The 16,108-nt window shown below is 68.2% G+C and overlaps 1 protein-coding gene across 1 annotated transcript in view; it reads right to left on the reverse strand.

The window, feature by feature from the left end:
• Positions 1-11,828: 11,828 nt before the first annotated feature.
• Positions 11,829-16,108, reverse strand: part of SND1 (staphylococcal nuclease and tudor domain containing 1) — a 149,475-nt gene continuing 145,195 nt past the window's right edge. The window contains exons 17-24 of the mRNA XM_067317608.1: positions 14,215-14,403; positions 13,952-14,093; positions 13,453-13,576; positions 13,029-13,098; positions 12,808-12,921; positions 12,526-12,729; positions 12,223-12,267; positions 11,829-11,965 (exon numbers count right to left, since the gene is read on the reverse strand). Of these exons, the coding sequence (XP_067173709.1) occupies positions 11,900-11,965; positions 12,223-12,267; positions 12,526-12,729; positions 12,808-12,921; positions 13,029-13,098; positions 13,453-13,576; positions 13,952-14,093; positions 14,215-14,403 (954 nt within the window). The 3' untranslated portion in view covers positions 11,829-11,899. The remainder of the gene's footprint in view (positions 11,966-12,222; positions 12,268-12,525; positions 12,730-12,807; positions 12,922-13,028; positions 13,099-13,452; positions 13,577-13,951; positions 14,094-14,214; positions 14,404-16,108) is intronic.

Below are 16,108 nucleotides of genomic sequence, written 5' to 3' on the forward strand. Positions count from 1 at the left end.
TGTCCCCGCTGCGGCAGGCCGGGCGCCCCCAAATCGCCCTGCTGGGTGGTGTGCCCGGGTGGAAGGGGGGGCTGTGTGGGGCCCAGCCCTTGGGGGGGAGGCCAGGCCCCGGGGCGCAGGAGCAGAGCCCAGGGGACTACGGGCACCCTGGGGGGGGGGTGCAGGGGCGGCCCTGGGGGGGGTGCACGGGGCCCTGGGGGGGGGGGTGCACCAGGGCACGGTGAGGGGGGAGTGTGCAGAGGCAGCGGGGTGCAGCGGACGGGGCCGCGGCGGAGGGGGATCCCCGGGCGGCCCCGGTGCACGGGAGTCGCGGGGGCGGCGGGGCCCCGGGGCAGGGCGGAGCGGGGAGCCCGGGCATCCCCGGGAGCTGCGGGGCGCCGTGCTCGGTGCTGCTCGGTGCTGCCCGGGGGCTCGGCGCTGCAGCAGCCTCCTCTGGGGGCAGCCCCGGGGGTGCGGCGGGGACGGACTCGAGGATACCGGAGCCCCCCCCCCCTCCCCCGGTGTCGTTCCCCCCCCCCCGCGGTGTTTCCCCCGGTCCTACCTGCCGCGGCGCGCTCGGCGCTGCCGGCTCCGCTGCGCTCCGGTGCCCGGTGCCCCCACGGCGGGGGGGGGGGGGGGGGGCGCGGGCGGGGGGGGGGCGCGGGGGGGGGGCCCCGGCGCACGGCGCGGAGCGGCGCGAGCCCTCGCGGCGGCTATTGACCCGCATTGACGTCACTGCGTCATCAGGGTTCCCCTGGAAACACGCGCGAGCCAAAAATAGCCGCGGCGGGGGGGGGGGCGGGGGGGGGGCGGGGCGGGGGGGGGGGCCGGGGCCGGGCCGCCGCCCCCGCCGGCTGCGCTATTCTGGGAACGAAGCGATAAAGATAGTCCGGCCGCACCGGGGGGGGGGGGGGGAGTCCGGGGCTGCGCCGTCCCGCACCGGCACCGGCACCGGCACCGGCACCGGGACCTGCCCCCGAGCCGCCGGGGCTGCACCGCCCCACACAGGCACCGGCACCGGCACCGGCACCTGCCCCCGTGCCGCCCGGGCTGCGCCGCCACGCCACGCCCCGGCACCGGCACCGGCACCGGGTCCTGCCCCGAGCCGCCGGGACTGCACCGCCCCGCACCGGCACCAGCACCGGCACCGGCACCGGCACCGGCACCTGCCCCGGAGCCGCCGGGACTGCACGGCACCGGCACCGGCATCGGGACCTGCCCCCGAGCCGGCGGGGCTGCGCCGCCCCGCACCGGCACCGGCACCAGCACCCACACCAGCACCGGGACCTGCCCCGACCCGGCGCGGCCCAGCCGGGATTCTCCATCCCGGCACCCGGCCCGCAGCCACCGTCACCTGCCCCGGCACCTGCCCCGGCCCCAGTCCGCCCGCCCTGCCCCGCGCGGCGGCGGCGGCAGCACACAGGGGCAGCGACACGGACACAGGGACACACGGGGTGGACACGCACAGAGCAGGGCCTGGCACCCCCGGCACCCCCCCGTACCCCCCCCGCACCCCCTCCCGGACCTGGGTGCATGCACCCACCCCCCCGCATGTGCACACACACACCCACCCACCCCACACCCACCCCCAGGACTTGGGTGCGTGGATGTGCACAGCCGCCCACACCATGGTGAGTGTGCACACACACACACACGCGTGCACACACACACACGTGTGCACACACACGCACGCACACACACGCGTGCACACACGCCCCCCCCCCAGCCCTGCGGTGCCCCCGGCTCTGGGGCACAGCCCCCCCGCAGGCCCAGCCGAGCAGAGCCAGGTGCCCTGGGCACTGAGTGCGCCAGGCCTCTGCTGCCCACCCCCCGCCAGCTGCTGCCTTCCTCCTCCTCCTCCTCCTCCTCCTCCTCCTCTCCCTTCCCTGCCTGCAGCCCTCCTTCTTCCCTCCTCCTCCTCCTCCTCCTCCTCCTCCTCTCCCCTCCCTACACTCCTCCTCCTCCTCTTCCTCCTCCTCTGGCAGGGCCCAACCCAGGCACCACCTGCACCAGCTGCTCCTGCTAGCCTGTCCCCAGGGCCTGTCCCCACTGTCACCTCCCTCCACCCTGCCTGTCCCCAGGGCTTGTCCCCAATGCCACCCTCTCTCTGCATGGCCTGTCCCCAGTGCCACCCCCCTACACATTCCTGCCCCCAGTATCCGCCCCTGGTGCCACCACCATGCAGCGCCCCGTGCCAGGCTCTGCCCCCAGTATGCAGCTCCCTGTGCGGGGGGGGGGGGGGGACGGAGGCCGGCCCGGCCGGGGGCTCGTCACCATCCCACCACCGCAGTGACATGTGCCGAGGTGTCCTGCGACTGGCACAAACCTGCAGCAGGACGTGTCCGTCCCTCCTGTCCCCCAGGAGGGGCAGAGATGGGGCCAACCCATCGCCTGGACCTGCCGCAGCCCTGCCACCCCCCCCGTGGTCCCTGTCACCCGCCGTGGTCCCTGTGCCCACGGCGGGGCAGTGCCGGGCCCGTTTCATTCCCAGGGCCCCAGCACAGCACGGAGCTGGCACCCAGCCAGGTGCTGTCCCCAAAATGTGCCCCAACGGGTGCTCAGCCAGCCCGGTCCCAGCAGCGAGGGGGGGATCCCCATCGCGTGCCTGCAGACACTCCTTGCCCCCCCCTGCCCCCCCCGCGTGGGCACCCCCTCATCGCCCAATTTGCCATTTCCCTTCCACGGCTAATAACTAAGCTTTAATAACGGCAGAACCGGTGCGCTCTGCTCCCCCGGCCCCCCGGGTACCGGCAGCACCTGGCACCCAGGGAGCAACGCGCATTAAATCTGCCCCCAAATCCTCCTCCGCCCTGTGCCCCAGCCCAGCGGGGCCACATGTGCCCGGTACAAGAAAGCGCCGCCCCCCCGCCAGCCCTCAGGGCCCTTCCTCCCCTTCCTTCCTCTGGGGAAGGAGCATCCACAGCTGCATCCACAGCTGCAACAAGGAGCGTGGGAGGAAAAACCCGCCGGCTTCGTTCGCCGAGTCACGGCGCTGTCCCGGCCCTCTGTCACTGCCCGCTCGGCCGTTTCCTCCGCAAGAGCCCCAATGGCATCAGCGCAGATCAGTGTCCCCCTCTGCTAGCGAGGGGAGGCAGCGGGGCTGTCCGGGAGCCCTGACTCAGGAAGCCCCTCACCCCGGCATCGGGCCCCTGCCCTGCCCGCGCTGCAGGGTGCGCGCCGGCTCCTCGCTGCGGCGCCTCGTCTGCCAGCAGCTGCCTTTCCCGCTCGGAGCCCGGAGCCGGCCGGCAGCCGCGGGCCTCGAGGCGCCTTCCTGTGTGTCTGGGTGCTGCCCCACTCCTGCCTCCCGGCACCCAGGAGCATCTCCGGCCCCCCCAGGCAGACGTCAGCCCGGGATGCATTTAACACTGGGCAGAGTGTAGGAGTGCGATTGCACGAAATAAAGCTGTCTTGTACTTTATGGCAAGTGCCCTCTTCTCCCGGATCACTAAATTACACATAATGGACCCCGGAGCAATTACTGCACGACCTCGGCTTTGCCAGCTACATTCCCGCCTCTCATTCCTTAATGATACGGGCTTGCTCCGTCATTACTGCCGTGCTTCAGGCTGCCTCGTTACCACGCTGTTAGTGGGCTGCCAAGCGCCCCGGTGCCAGGCCGGGCCGGCGGGAGCGTGCACGGACCCACACACCGGCACAGGCTCACAGGATCAACCTGGCAGCTGGCAGAGCACGAGCCTGCCCGGGACAGTGGGGTCGGTGCCTCCCGCATGGTGCTGGGACGCCTGGGTCCCTTGTCCCAGGGAAGCCCCGGCTGCAGCCTGGCCCCATGGATGGAGCGGGGTTAGCACTGCTCTGGCCCCCTTCCCCAGCTGCAATCCTGCTGCCACTGCGATGCACGGAGGGCAGGAGCGAGCCGGCACGGCCTCCGCGGAGCACCTCACCGGCTCCCTGCCAGCCCCGTCCCAGCATCCCGCCGGAGAGCCCAGCGCCGGGCGCTGCCTCTGCCCAGCCCTGGCACCGCGGGTGCAGACGCACATTCACCTCCGCGCTGCTCTTGCTTGGGTTGTTGCCTGCCTCCGTGTCGCGCCTGTTTTTCTCCACCCTGGGTGTTAATTGCAGCCGTGTTTCTTGCTCTCCCTCGTCCTGGGGCCCTGTTGTCTATAAATAGGCTAAAATTAGCTTAATTGTTCTGGCAGCTAATTGCTTCATCTGCAGAGCGGTGCATGGTCGTGCCTGGGCCCGGCTGGCTGGCTCCTACCTGCCCTGCGCTCCACGATGGGCTCATTCCCGGCCTCAGTGGTGCCGCAGCGTGGGGACAAGCCAGGACAGTGCTGGCTGTCCGGGACGGTCCCCAGGCAGTGGGAAAGGGGGGACAGGAGCACCCGAGGGCTCCCTGCCCCAGGTCTGGAGGGGGGGGGGGGTCTGACTGCAGACCCTGGGGTGGGGAGGGTGCAAAGGCTGCATCCCGGCCCGTGACACCCCGGAAGAGGCGCGAGCACATCTCCGCAGGGAATGGCCCGCACCGGCAGCCCCTTCCGTGGGCAAACAGCGTTTCCCATGGAGGGGGTGAATTCACACCCCACCGACAGCCCAGACCCAGCAGCCCCCCTGCTCCCTCCTGCCCCGTTGAGACTCCCAGAGATGCTCTTCCCGCTGGGCTGGACCGCGGCCGATCCCAGCATGTCCCGCAGCCCCGCGGAGGCGTGGGATGGGCACGGCCGGGCACCCCGTGGGGGCTGCAGGGCAGGGGCGAGCCCGTGGCAGGATGCCCACTGGCCGCGCTGGCTGCCACCCCCCCCCCGGCTGGCCCTGGCAGCTGGCAGCAAATGATCAGTTACTAATGAGACGTGTTAATTATCCGCCCTCGCTTCTTCTGGATGTAATAGTTTGGCCTGAGATGAGCTGCCGGAAAGTTGCAAGTTTAATTCAATTTATTTCAATTTAATTTTAATTTAAGTTTAATATCTTCTCCATTTGCTCCTTTGGCTCCGGTCTGAGGCTGTTAATGTGTTGCCTTGGCTTGTTCCCAATCCCCACGAAGGGGCAGGAGGCTGTGCGGGAGACGGTCCCCTGGACACAGCCGGGACACTGTCCCCTAGGTGAGGCGGAGACGTTTCCCAGGTAAAAAACCTGCCAGGTTGTCCTGGTCCTGGCTCGGAGGGAGAAGGGCCGTGTGGGGCTGGGGCTGGGCAGGGACGGAGCTGTATCGTGCCGGGGCTACACAGGGCTGGTGCCGTGTGGGACCAGGGCCATGCAGGGATGGGGCTGTATCATGCCGGGTCTATATTGTGCCGGGTCTATAATGTGCTGGGGCTATAATGTGCTGGATCTATATTGTGCCAGGTCTATAATGTGCTGGGGCTATAATGTGCTGGATCTATATTGTGCCGGGTCTATAATGTGCCGGGTCTATAATGTGCTGGGTCTATGTTGTGCTGGGTCTGTATTGTGCTGGGGCTATAATGTGCTGGCTCTATATTGTGCCGGGTTTATATTGTGCCGGGTCTTTAATGTGCCGAGTCTACATTGTGCCGAGTCTGTATTGTGCTGGGTCTATACGGTGCCGGATGCCAGGGCTGCACCGTGCCAGGGCTGAGCTGTGCCACGGCTGTATCATGCCAGGGCTGTATTCTGCCAGGGCTGCATGGTGCTGGGCTGCGCAGGGCTGGGGCTGTATCATGCCAGGGCTATATTGTGCCGTGTCTGTATTGTGCCGAGTCTGTATTGTGCCGAGTCTGTATCGTGCTGGATCTATATTGTGCTGGGACTATAATGTGCCGGGACTATATCGTGCCAGGTTTGCATCGTGCCGGGGCTGAGCCGTGCTGGGTCTATATCGTGCTGGCACCATGCGGTGATGGGGCTGAGCCATGCCGGGTCTGTATCGTGCCAGGTCTGTATCATACCGGGTCTGTATCGTGCCGGGTCTGTATCGTGCTGGATCTGCATCATGCTGGGTCTGTATTGTGCCAGGTTTGCATCATGCCGGGGCTGAGCTGTGCCGCGTCTATATCGTGCTGGCACCGTGCAGGGATGGGGCTGAGCAATGCCGGGTCTGTCCCGTGCCGGGTCTGTCCCGTGCCGGCGCCGGTGCCGGTACCGGCAGATGGAGCCGTTTCTCTCTCTCACGCGGCGGCCGCGCGGCGGCGAGCTGCGACCGCGGCGGAGCCGAGGCTGCGCCCGGACCCTGCGCGGCCCCGCACGGGCCAGTAGAGCCCCAGCACAGCCCCAGTGCAGCCCAGTGCAGCCCCAGCACAGCCCCAGTGCAGCCCAGTGCAGCCCCAGCACAGCCCAGTACAGCCCCAGCAGTGCCCAGCACAGCCCCAGCACAGTTGGGTGCTCTGGGGTGCCGTGGGGGAGGCAGGGCTGAGGGTGCAGCAGGGTGCTGTGGTGTGGAGACGTGAGCCAGCTACCGAAGGGGCTTCCCCCATGCCTTGTCCCTTCACCCCAGGGGTTCCCCCCTGCGTACCCCAAAGCCTATGGGGACCCTGAGCCAGTGTCACCCAGACCCTGTAATGGGAGACAGTTTGGCCAGGGGCAGGTTGGGGTGGGGCCTCCGGACACGCCGGCAGAAAGGGAGGTGGGTGCCATGAGCCTCAACGAAGCAGCAGAAACCCCCAGCAGCCTGACCCACGGAGGGGTGGGGTGGCTGAGCTCCACGGGACAAGGGGCCACGGGCATGGGGACAAGCTTGTGGCCAAGCATGGGACCCCCCGACCCCAGGAACATGAGCCCACCTGCACCTGGCCCACCCTTCATCCTGCGTGCCCCACAGCGTGGTCGTGTCCTGCAGTGTGGCCATGTCCTGCAGCGTGGCCGTGTCCTGCTGCGTGCCCATGTCCTGCACCGCGGCTAGTCCCTGATGTGTGGCTGGGTCCTGACAGCACAAGTCCAGGGGTGCAGTGTGTCCCCCACGGCCATGCAGAGCCGCCCGGGGAGGTGGTGGCACCCCAAAGCCTCCGTGGCTGCCTGGGGATGGCTCGGCATGGCGTGTAGCAGGACAGCTCCAAAACCAGCAGGTGCCAAATGCCAAGGGAAAAGGCAAGAGGGGGAGCCGGCTGGCGAGGGGGACACGGTGGCGTCCTCCGAGCGGCAGCACCCTGCCTGCCGGGGTGCCAGCAGTGCCAGGGGACTGCTGACCGCCCCACAGCCCCGCAGTGCAGGGGTCCCACGGGACGCGGAGATGAAACCGTCATTCATGGCGCGACCATGGCGGAGGTGTTAAATGGCCACTTCTGCTCTGCAGCGCGAGAGCAGCCGGGCGGGACTTGCCTGTCTCCTCTCTCCCTGTGATGAGGATGTGCCACCCGCTCCAGTGGCGGCAGGAGGAGCCGAGGGGCAGAGGAGCTGTGCACATGGGGAGGGCACGTGGTCCCAAAGGTGTCCCCTGGCTGGGGACACAGTGCACATCGGAGGAACACAGTCCTCTGCCGTGGAGAGGTGGCCAGTGACACCTGGAAGCATGGTCACAGGTGGTGGGGTGGCCCGGCACGGTGGCATGGTGGCCCTGCCATTGGCTGTGTGGGTGGGAGGAGGGTGGGTGGCCCTGTCCCCGTGCTGGGGCAGGGTGACAGAGGCTGGGGATGCTCAGGGCCTCGAGCCCTCCCAGGTGACCAGGAACTTGGTGTCCCTGTGTTGGTCCGACTGCTCCTCTGGACCAAGCTGGTCCCCGGGGTGGCCTGGCCGGGGCTGGATTGGGGCTGGGGGTCCTGAGTGACCACCTGGAGGTGGGGGGGGGGGGCGAGAGGGACAGATGGGACAGTTTAACTGTGCCCCACTGAGCGCCGTGGGGCAGGGCCATGGGACAGGGCTGGGGACAGCACAGGAGTGTCCCTAGGGGCTGGTGGGCTCTCCTGGCTCTGCACAGGGATGCAACAACCCTGGTGGGCTCAGCCGTGCCACCAGCTGCACGGGGGACGTGGGGACATGCTCCCACTCAGGGATGGGGTCATGTAAGGACAGCAGGTCCCTCTGGGGTCGGGGACAGGCCACAACCTGCTCCTGCCCCTGCAGGTCAGGACGTGTTGGGGACAGGGGCTTTGCAATGCCAGGAGTCTCCCTGCACCCCGTAGGGACGGGGAGGCCGGGGAAGCCTGGAGACAGGTTGGCGGCTGGAGGAAGGGGCCGAGGGCCCTGGGATTTCGGGAGGAAGAGCCCCTTCCTCCTCTTCTTTAGCTGCTCCAGCGGAGGTGACGACGGCGTGAGGGCCACGGGCACGGACGCTGCGCCCGCACCCCTGGCTGCACGCGCACCCATGCATGTGCATGCATGCAAATGTGCACCCATGCATGTGCATGCACACAAATGCACCCCATGCATGTGCGAGTGGCAGTGAGGAGGTGATTGCGGGCTGGCGATCCCAGCGGGGAGGCGCTCCAGCAGCACCCGGATGGGCTGGGGTGCTGCAGCCTGTCCTCGGCATCCATGGCACAGTGTCCCATCCCATTCGTGCTGCTCTCCAAGCACGCAGGTCTGTGCTCTGCTGGGGCTGAGCCCCGTTTTGCAGTCAGAGCTGCCCGGGGTCACCGTGCGTGGTGCATTGTGCCACCGCACACGCGTGTGCGTCATGGGCTGGCGTGCCCACACCGGTGTGTGTCATGGACGCATGTCACTGTGGGGTTCTGTGTGCGCTCGGCTGCTCTCAGCAGTGTGTTTGGGGTCACTGGCGTTGGGGACCCGTGGCATGGTCACCTGCACGGCTGTTGCACACTCACCTGTGTGGCATCGCACACCCACCTGCATGGCCATTGCACACCCACCTGCATGGTCTTTGCACGCTCACCTGCATGGCCATTGCATGCTCACCTGCACAGCCATTGCACACCCACCTGTGCATCCATTGCACACCCACCTGCACAGCATTGCACACCCACTTGCACAGCCGTTGCACGCTCACCTGCATGGCCATTGCACACCCACCTTCACAGCCATTGCACACCCACTTGCACAGCATCACACAGTCCCAGGTCCCCGTGACGGGGTGGCCCTGGGCACCTCCGGTTTGACAGGGATCCGGCAGCCCCTGGCATGAGGAGAGGGGACAGTGGTTGGGGCCCCGGTGAGCCGGGTGGGGGCCACCCCGGGGAGCAGCCGCCACCGCACCCGCACCGTGCCCCTGCCTGGCTGCCACCCCCGCCGCGTCCCGCGGCTCTGCTGGGGAGCAGGGCCTTAATTAACAGCGCAGGCAACGAAGCTGGGCTCGTTTCCACTTGCTATTATAACTTCAAGGTTAAGTGCCAGGAAAAAAAAAAAAAAAAAGCAAACAAAAGGCAAGAAAAGAATAGAGTGAAAACGCCGGAAGAGCCGCAGCGCGTTCCAAGGGCAGGTCTCCGCCGCTGCCGGCCGGGCGCGCTGCATCCACGTGCTGCTGCCGCGGTGCCCCCCCGCAAGCGAGGCAAGAAGCCGCGGCTGAATCGCTCGCCGCGAGGAGGACGCCGAGGGGTTCCCGCAGCTTCCAGCCCGACGGCGATGCTCCCTTCGGGGGGCCGTGCCCTGCCCAGGTCCCTTCATGGTCCCGTGGCCACCCAGGCCAGATGGGACGCTGGGGACCAGGGACCTTCAGGCACCTCCAGGGACTCCCAGGGACCCCCAGAGACCCTCAAAGACACCCCGAGACCCTCAGGGACCCTCAAGGGCTGCTCTGGAGATCCTGGGGGTATGATCCCAGAGATTCCCATCAGGGACCATCAGGAATCCCCACGGGATGACCTCAGGGACCCCCCACCCCAGAGAACCTCCCCAGGGACCTTCGAGGACCTCCTAGAGACCATCAGTGACCTCCAGGCACCTCCAAGGACCACCAGGACTCATCATAAGATCCCCAGAGACCCTTGGGACCCCCTCACCCCCCCACCCAGAGTGAGCCAGGGACAGCCAGAGACTCCCAGAGACCCTCAAAGACCCCCTAGATACCTCTACAAGACCCCCCCCAGAGATTCCCCCCCCCCCTCCCCCAGGGACCCTGCTCCCATCTGCAGCCTGGCGGTGCCTTGCTGGGGTGGATAAGGAAGCCCTGGTTCAGGAACGGGGAACGGAAGCACCGAGGCTCTGCTCCTGGAGATGCAGCAGGGACAGCGGGCATTGGGTGGGTCAGATCTGGGACAGGACTGTCCCTGGGGATGGGCTGGAGACCGCCTCGATGCCACGGTGATGGGCACGAGAGCTGGGGCAACCCAGAGAAGCCCCTGCTTCGAGCCGCCGCGCCGTCCCGCAACCCCCTTCCCCGCTCCGGAGCCGCCGTTGGCACCTCCACAAGCTCGTCCTTTAATTACAATTGTTCGATGGCATTAATTATTGAAACTTGCCATACAGTGCGCTCCACTGTAATTACGCTCAAATCAAATTAGCGTGGCCCTATAATTAGCTTGCCAATAGCAACGTGGCTTGCGGGGACGGCTCCGTACGAGGCCGGCGAACGGCACCGTCCGCCCCGGGCTGCGCAGGGACCTCGCCAGCAGCAAGCCCGTAATCAAAGTAATCAAAGTAATCAGCAGCGCAGCGGCTCCGGGGACGCTGCCGAGCCGCGGTGCCAGGCGCTAACCGGCCGCGTCTGCCAGCGAGACGGCGCTGCGCGTCCCCAAGCCGGGCTGGCATGGAGGTGGGGGGCGCGTGCAGCCCCTTCGATGGGCGCCCCATGAGCACCGAGCCCGACGCTGGGGCTGCGTTGGGGTACTCGAGCCTGGATGAGCTTGATGGTTTGAGCTCTGTGTGGGGTGCCCCACGGCGGCGAGGGGTGGGGAAAGGGCTAAGGTGGGGCCTGGGATTGGGATCAGGGTTGGGGTTGGGATTGGGGTCAGGTTTGGGGTCTGGGGTCAGGCTTGGGGTCTGGGGTTGGGGTCAGGGTCAGGGTTGGGGTTGGGATTGGGGTCAGGGTTGGGGGCCAAGGTTGGATTCTGGGGTTGGGGTCAGGGTCAGGGTTGGGTCTGGGACTGGGGTCAGGATTGGGGGCCAACGTTGGGGTCCAGGGCTGGGATATGGGTCTGGAGTCAGGGTTGGGGTCCAGGGTTGGAGTCAAGTTTGAGGTCTGGGGTGATGGGTAGGAGTCCGGGTAGACGTTGGGGTTGGGGTTGGGGGCACAAGTCGGGGTTGTGGTCAGGGTAGAAGTTGGGGCTGGAGTCTGGACCTGAGGTCTGGGGTTGGGGTCTGAGATTGGGGTCAGGGTTGAGGGCCAAGGTTGGGGTCCAGGGTCGGAATATGGGTCTGGAGTCAGGGTTGGGGCCAGGGCTGGGGGGGCAGCGTGGGCAGGGGCACCTGAGCCGGAGCCAGACGGGGTTCGGGGTCAAGGTCCAGGGATGGGACCTGGCGCTGGGGGTCTAGGGCCGGGACGCAGGGCAGCGACCCAGCGACGGGGCCCCGGGGTTGGGGCTGCCGCAGGGTTGGGGGCTGCCCCATCTGCCCCCCCACCACCACCACCCCAGGCCACCCCACGGGGACCTTCGCCCCGGGAAACGTCCCCTAGGGCTGGCGGCATGGGGGTTCGCCGGGCAGGAGCGGCCCTGCCTGCCGCGGCCCCCGTGCACAGGAGCCCCCCAGCCTCCTCCTCCTCCTCTTCCTCCCCCCCGGCGCCCGCGGTGGCAGAGGCACGGCGCCACGCTTGACTACTTTTATTGGGCCTCCGAAGCTTTAAATACAGGCCAGGGCGGCGGCGGCAGCGGTGCCGCTGGCGGCGGGAAGGACGGGCGAGGGCGCGTGGAGCTGTCAGTCAGACGAAGGCAGGAGGAAGGGGGCCGGGACCCCCCCTCGCCCCCCCTCGCCACCCGCGGTGCCACCCGCCCCCCTCGCCACCCGCCGAGCCGAGCCGAGGGGCATCCTCGAAGGCACCGGGAGCCGGGCTGCCCCCGGCAGGGACCTGGGACGGGGGGGGGGGCCCGGGGATGGGGACGGGGGGGGCGCGGGGGGGGGGGGGAAAGACGTTAGTGTGGTGGTGGCGGGTGGGGACGGCCGGGCCCCGAAGCTTTCCTTAGCGGCTGTAACCGAACTCGTCTGCGTCGTCCGCGCGGAAGTCGCCGTAGCGCCATAGGTTCAGCTGCAAGAAAGGACACGTGCTGGGGGGGCCGCATCTGGCATCGCCCCCGGAGATGGGGGGATCGCATCCGGCATCGCCCCCGGAGATGGGGGGCCGCATCCGGCATCGCCCCCAGAGATGGGGGGCTGCATCCCACATTGCCCCTGGAGATGGAGGGGCCCCACTCCTCCGACTTCCTGCCCCTTCTCCCACCCCAAACCCGCCCCGGCGCCTCTGCGACCCTCCCCGCGCCCCGGCTCCGGGGACGCTGGACTCACCCTGGCGCTCTTCGCCGTCTCCTGGGCGTTCAGGTACTCGGTGATCTGCAGGGACACCGGCCGTCAGGGCCACCCTGCCCCATCTCCCTGCCCTGCCGGGGGGGCCGCAGGGGGAGGCAGGGGCCGACATCGGGGGCAGGAGGGGGGGGGTCTCTGAGGGACGCCAGCTCCCAGGGGACACGGGCACCCAGCCCCTCTGTGGCACCCCTTCAATGCACCATAGGGGAGACCCTTCCCTAGGGAAGGGACGTGCAACCCGGCCCCAAAACGTCCTCGGGGCGGAGGGGGCGAGGAGGCACCTACCACTTTCTGGAACTGCTTCTCCTTGCGCACCTCCACCATGACCAGCCCTTCCTTGACCAGCCCCAGCCCCACGTCGCTCTTGGAGTCGGCGAACTGCAGGGTGACGTGGGGGCAGCCGGGCCCCAGGTGCTCCACGTTGAGCAGGCACTGGGTGTTCTGGATGTCGCGCACCACGCTGTCCACCGCGTCCGCCCGCGCGTCGTCCTGCGGGCGCAGGCAGGGCTCGACCCGTGCAACCCCCCCCGCTGCACCCCGTTGCACCCCGTTGCACCCTGCACTTACGTCCTGGGGCACCTGGATGAAGGCGAACTTGTACTCGGTGGCCTGCGCCGGCAGGATGCGGGTGCTGAAGGCGGGGGGCAGAGCGCCCAGGCGCGTGGACGGCAGCGTCTCCTTCTGCAGGGGGAAAAAGGGGGCTGGAAGGGTTGGGGGGGGGGACGCACCGCCGCGGCCGCCCGCCCTGGGCTGCCCTCCCTGCTCCGAACCCGGCGCCCCGCGCTCACATTGCCGTAGTCGATGTAGAAGATGTGCACTTTGGCCGGCGACTCCACCTTCTCCACCCGCGCCCGGTACCTGGAAGCAGCAGCCGGATGGTGAGCGCCGACCCCCCCCCCCCCCTTGCACAACCCCGACCTCCCCAATGCTTCGACCTCCCCGACTCAGCCTGAGCAGCCCCGAAATGGGGTGCCGGCCCCCCTGCGCAGGGATCCCCTGCCGGTCCCGGAGCTGGGACGCCACGATGGGAGACGGGGAAAAACGCTTTGCCGGAGCAGATCGACGAGCCCCCCCCGCCCGGGGTGCAGAGCAACCAGGCTAATTAGTGGATCGACGGGCACCGATCCTCGAAATCAGCCGGCAGGTCCATCCGGGGTGGGGGGGGGGGGGTCGTGCCGGCGGGGGTGGAGGGGGGGCGCGCGCCCGGCTCACCATTCGCCATCCACGAACTTGGCGATGCAGTAGTCGCCGCGGCGCGGCACGTAGGAGCCCTCCACGGGCGGGTGGCCGGCGATCTCGCCCCGCATGTTCTCCATCAGCTTCTCCAGCTGGGCACCTGCGAAACGCCCCGGCCGGCTTGGCTGGCACCCGGCGGCACCCGCGCCACCGCCGCATGCCGGAGCCGGGAAAGAGCCGCCTCTGGCCCTGGGGAAGCGGCAGCTGGGATGCGCGAGGCGGGAGCTGCCTGCAGCACGCAGCCGTGCCGGGGTGGGCTGCGGGCAGAGACCCCCCCCCCTCTCTGCAGGGTGCCGGAGCGGCACCGGGAATGCACGGCAGCTCCCAGCAAGGAGGGGGCACCCGTCCGGCCCCGTTCTGCACCCCCCCCATGATTGCCTTTTAATTAAAGCAGCCTAATTACGGTGCTGGGAAGGATGCAGGGCCGGGGGCCGCCCCGCGCAGCGCCGTGCCGCGCGCCCAGCCCTGCCCTCACCCGTCTCCACGTCCTGCACGTAGAAGTGCAGGTCGTCCGTGATCTCCGTGACGAAGACGGGCTTGTAGTTGGCCGTGCGCTCCTTCTCCTCCAGCACCGGCACCACCTCCTCCACCGGCGTCTCCTCGTAGTGGGACCAGACCTGCGGGGCGAGGAGGGGAGAGGGGGGATGATGCTGGCTCGGGGCCGAGCGCCGCGGGGATGCTCCGGGCGGTCCCGTGAGGCGCCGCAGGATGCCGGGCATGTGCGGCCCCGTCCCTCACCTTCTCCTTCTTCTGCTTGGCGGCTTCCTCGGCGGAGAGCAGCGACTTGTAGTAGGGGCTGCGCTCGGCGGTGAAGTGCACCTTGGAGAGGGCGTGCTCCACCAGCGCCACCGAGAGGTTGACGCCCTCGATGTGCAGCCAGCCGATGAAGTTCCCCGCCTTGTCCATGCTCTCCACTTCCACCTCCACCTGCGGGCGCGAGGCGGCAGAGCCCTCAGCCCCGCTCAGCTCCCCGCCGGGAGGGACCGGCCCCAGCCCCCCCCCCCCTGCTGCATCGCTGCATCGCTGCATCGCTGCATCGTGCACAGCCCGCGGGGCCCCGCTCCGCCGGCGGCAGTAATTAACAGAAGCAATTAGCGGTGGGAGAGGGTGGGTGGGGGGGTGACACACGAGGTTATCGTGAGCCCCAAGGACCTGCACCACCCTGCTCCCGCCGGCCCGCCGAGGCCTCAGAAACACCTGCATTAATTTTGACCGCTTTAAGCTCGATTAAGCAATAAAACCAATGGCTGAGCAGGAAGGGATTTGGCCGGGCTTGCACCCACCTCTGCTCCCTGTGCACCCAAATCTGCTCCCTGTGCACCCATCTCTGCTCCCTGGGCACCCAGCTCTGCTCTGCTCTGCCCCCTGCGCAGGGGCACCGCAGCAGTGGCCCGGCCGGGATGCAGGACCACAGCCAGGGCCAGCGCTGGGAAAGGGGGAGCACCGGCGGGCAGAGCACCCTGCACTTGGCAGCCCCGCTCGGCCCCGGGCGAAGCACCCGGCTCGCGCGGGCCTCTCTTTGCCTGCCGTGATGCTTTTGCTGCAAACACTCGGGAAGGCAGGAGCGTGACACCTCCGTGGCCCCCCCAGCACCCCTGCCCCACTGAGCCGGGACCTGGGGACCCCACAGCCCCCTGCAGAGGGCACAGCTCTGCCTGGAGGAGCCAAGGAGCCAAGTCCCAGCAATGGCCAGGGAAGAGATCCGGCAAGGGGCAAGGGCAGGGTGCACAGGGCCAGGGCAGGGTGCAAGGGTGCACGGGACATGAGGAGGAGTATGCAAGGGGACAGAACAGGGTGCAAGGGGCCAGGACAGGGTGCAAGGGGCCAGGGCAGGGTGCAAGAGGCCACAACAGGGTGCAAGGGGCAAGGGCAGGGTGCAAGGGTGCACGGGACATGAGGAGGAGTATGCAAGGGGCCAGGACAGGGTGCAAGGGGCCAGGGCAGGCTGCAAGGGCGCATGGGACATGAGGAGGAGTATGCAAGGGGCCAGGACAGGGTGCAAGGGGCCAGGACAGGGTGCAAGGGGCAAGGGCAGGGTGCAAGGGGCCAGGACAGGGTGCAAGGGGCATGGGACATGAGGAGGAGTATGCAAGGGGCCAGGACAGGGTGCAAGGGGCCAGGGCAGGCTGCAAGGGGCAAGGGCAGGGTGCAAGGGGCCAGGACAGGGTGCAAGGGGCATGGGACATGAGGAGGAGTATACAAAGGGCCAGGACAGGGTGCAAGGGGCAAGGGCAGGGTGCAAGGGTGCATGGGACATGAGGAGGAGTATGCAAGGGGCAAGGACAGGGTGCAAGGGGCAAGGGCAGGGTGCAAGGGTGCACGGGACATGAGGAGGAGTATGCAAGGGGCAAGGGCAGGGTGCAAGGGGCCAGGACAGGCTGCAAGGGTGCATGGGACATGAGGAGGAGTATGCAAGGGGCAAGGGCAGGGAGCAAGGGGCCAGGACAGGCTGCAAGGGTGCATGGGACATGAGGAGGAGTATGCAAGGGGCAAGGACAGGGTGCAAGGGGCAAGGGCAGGGTGCAAGGGTGCACGGGACATGAGGAGGAGTATGCAAGGGGCAAGGGCAGGGTGCAAGGGGCCAGGACAGGGTGCAAGGGTGCATGGGACATGAGGAGGAGTATGCAAGGGG

The sequence above is a fragment of the Apteryx mantelli genome, chromosome 1 (genome assembly GCF_036417845.1).
Source record: "Apteryx mantelli isolate bAptMan1 chromosome 1, bAptMan1.hap1, whole genome shotgun sequence".
Classification (NCBI taxonomy): Eukaryota; Metazoa; Chordata; class Aves; order Apterygiformes; family Apterygidae; genus Apteryx; species Apteryx mantelli.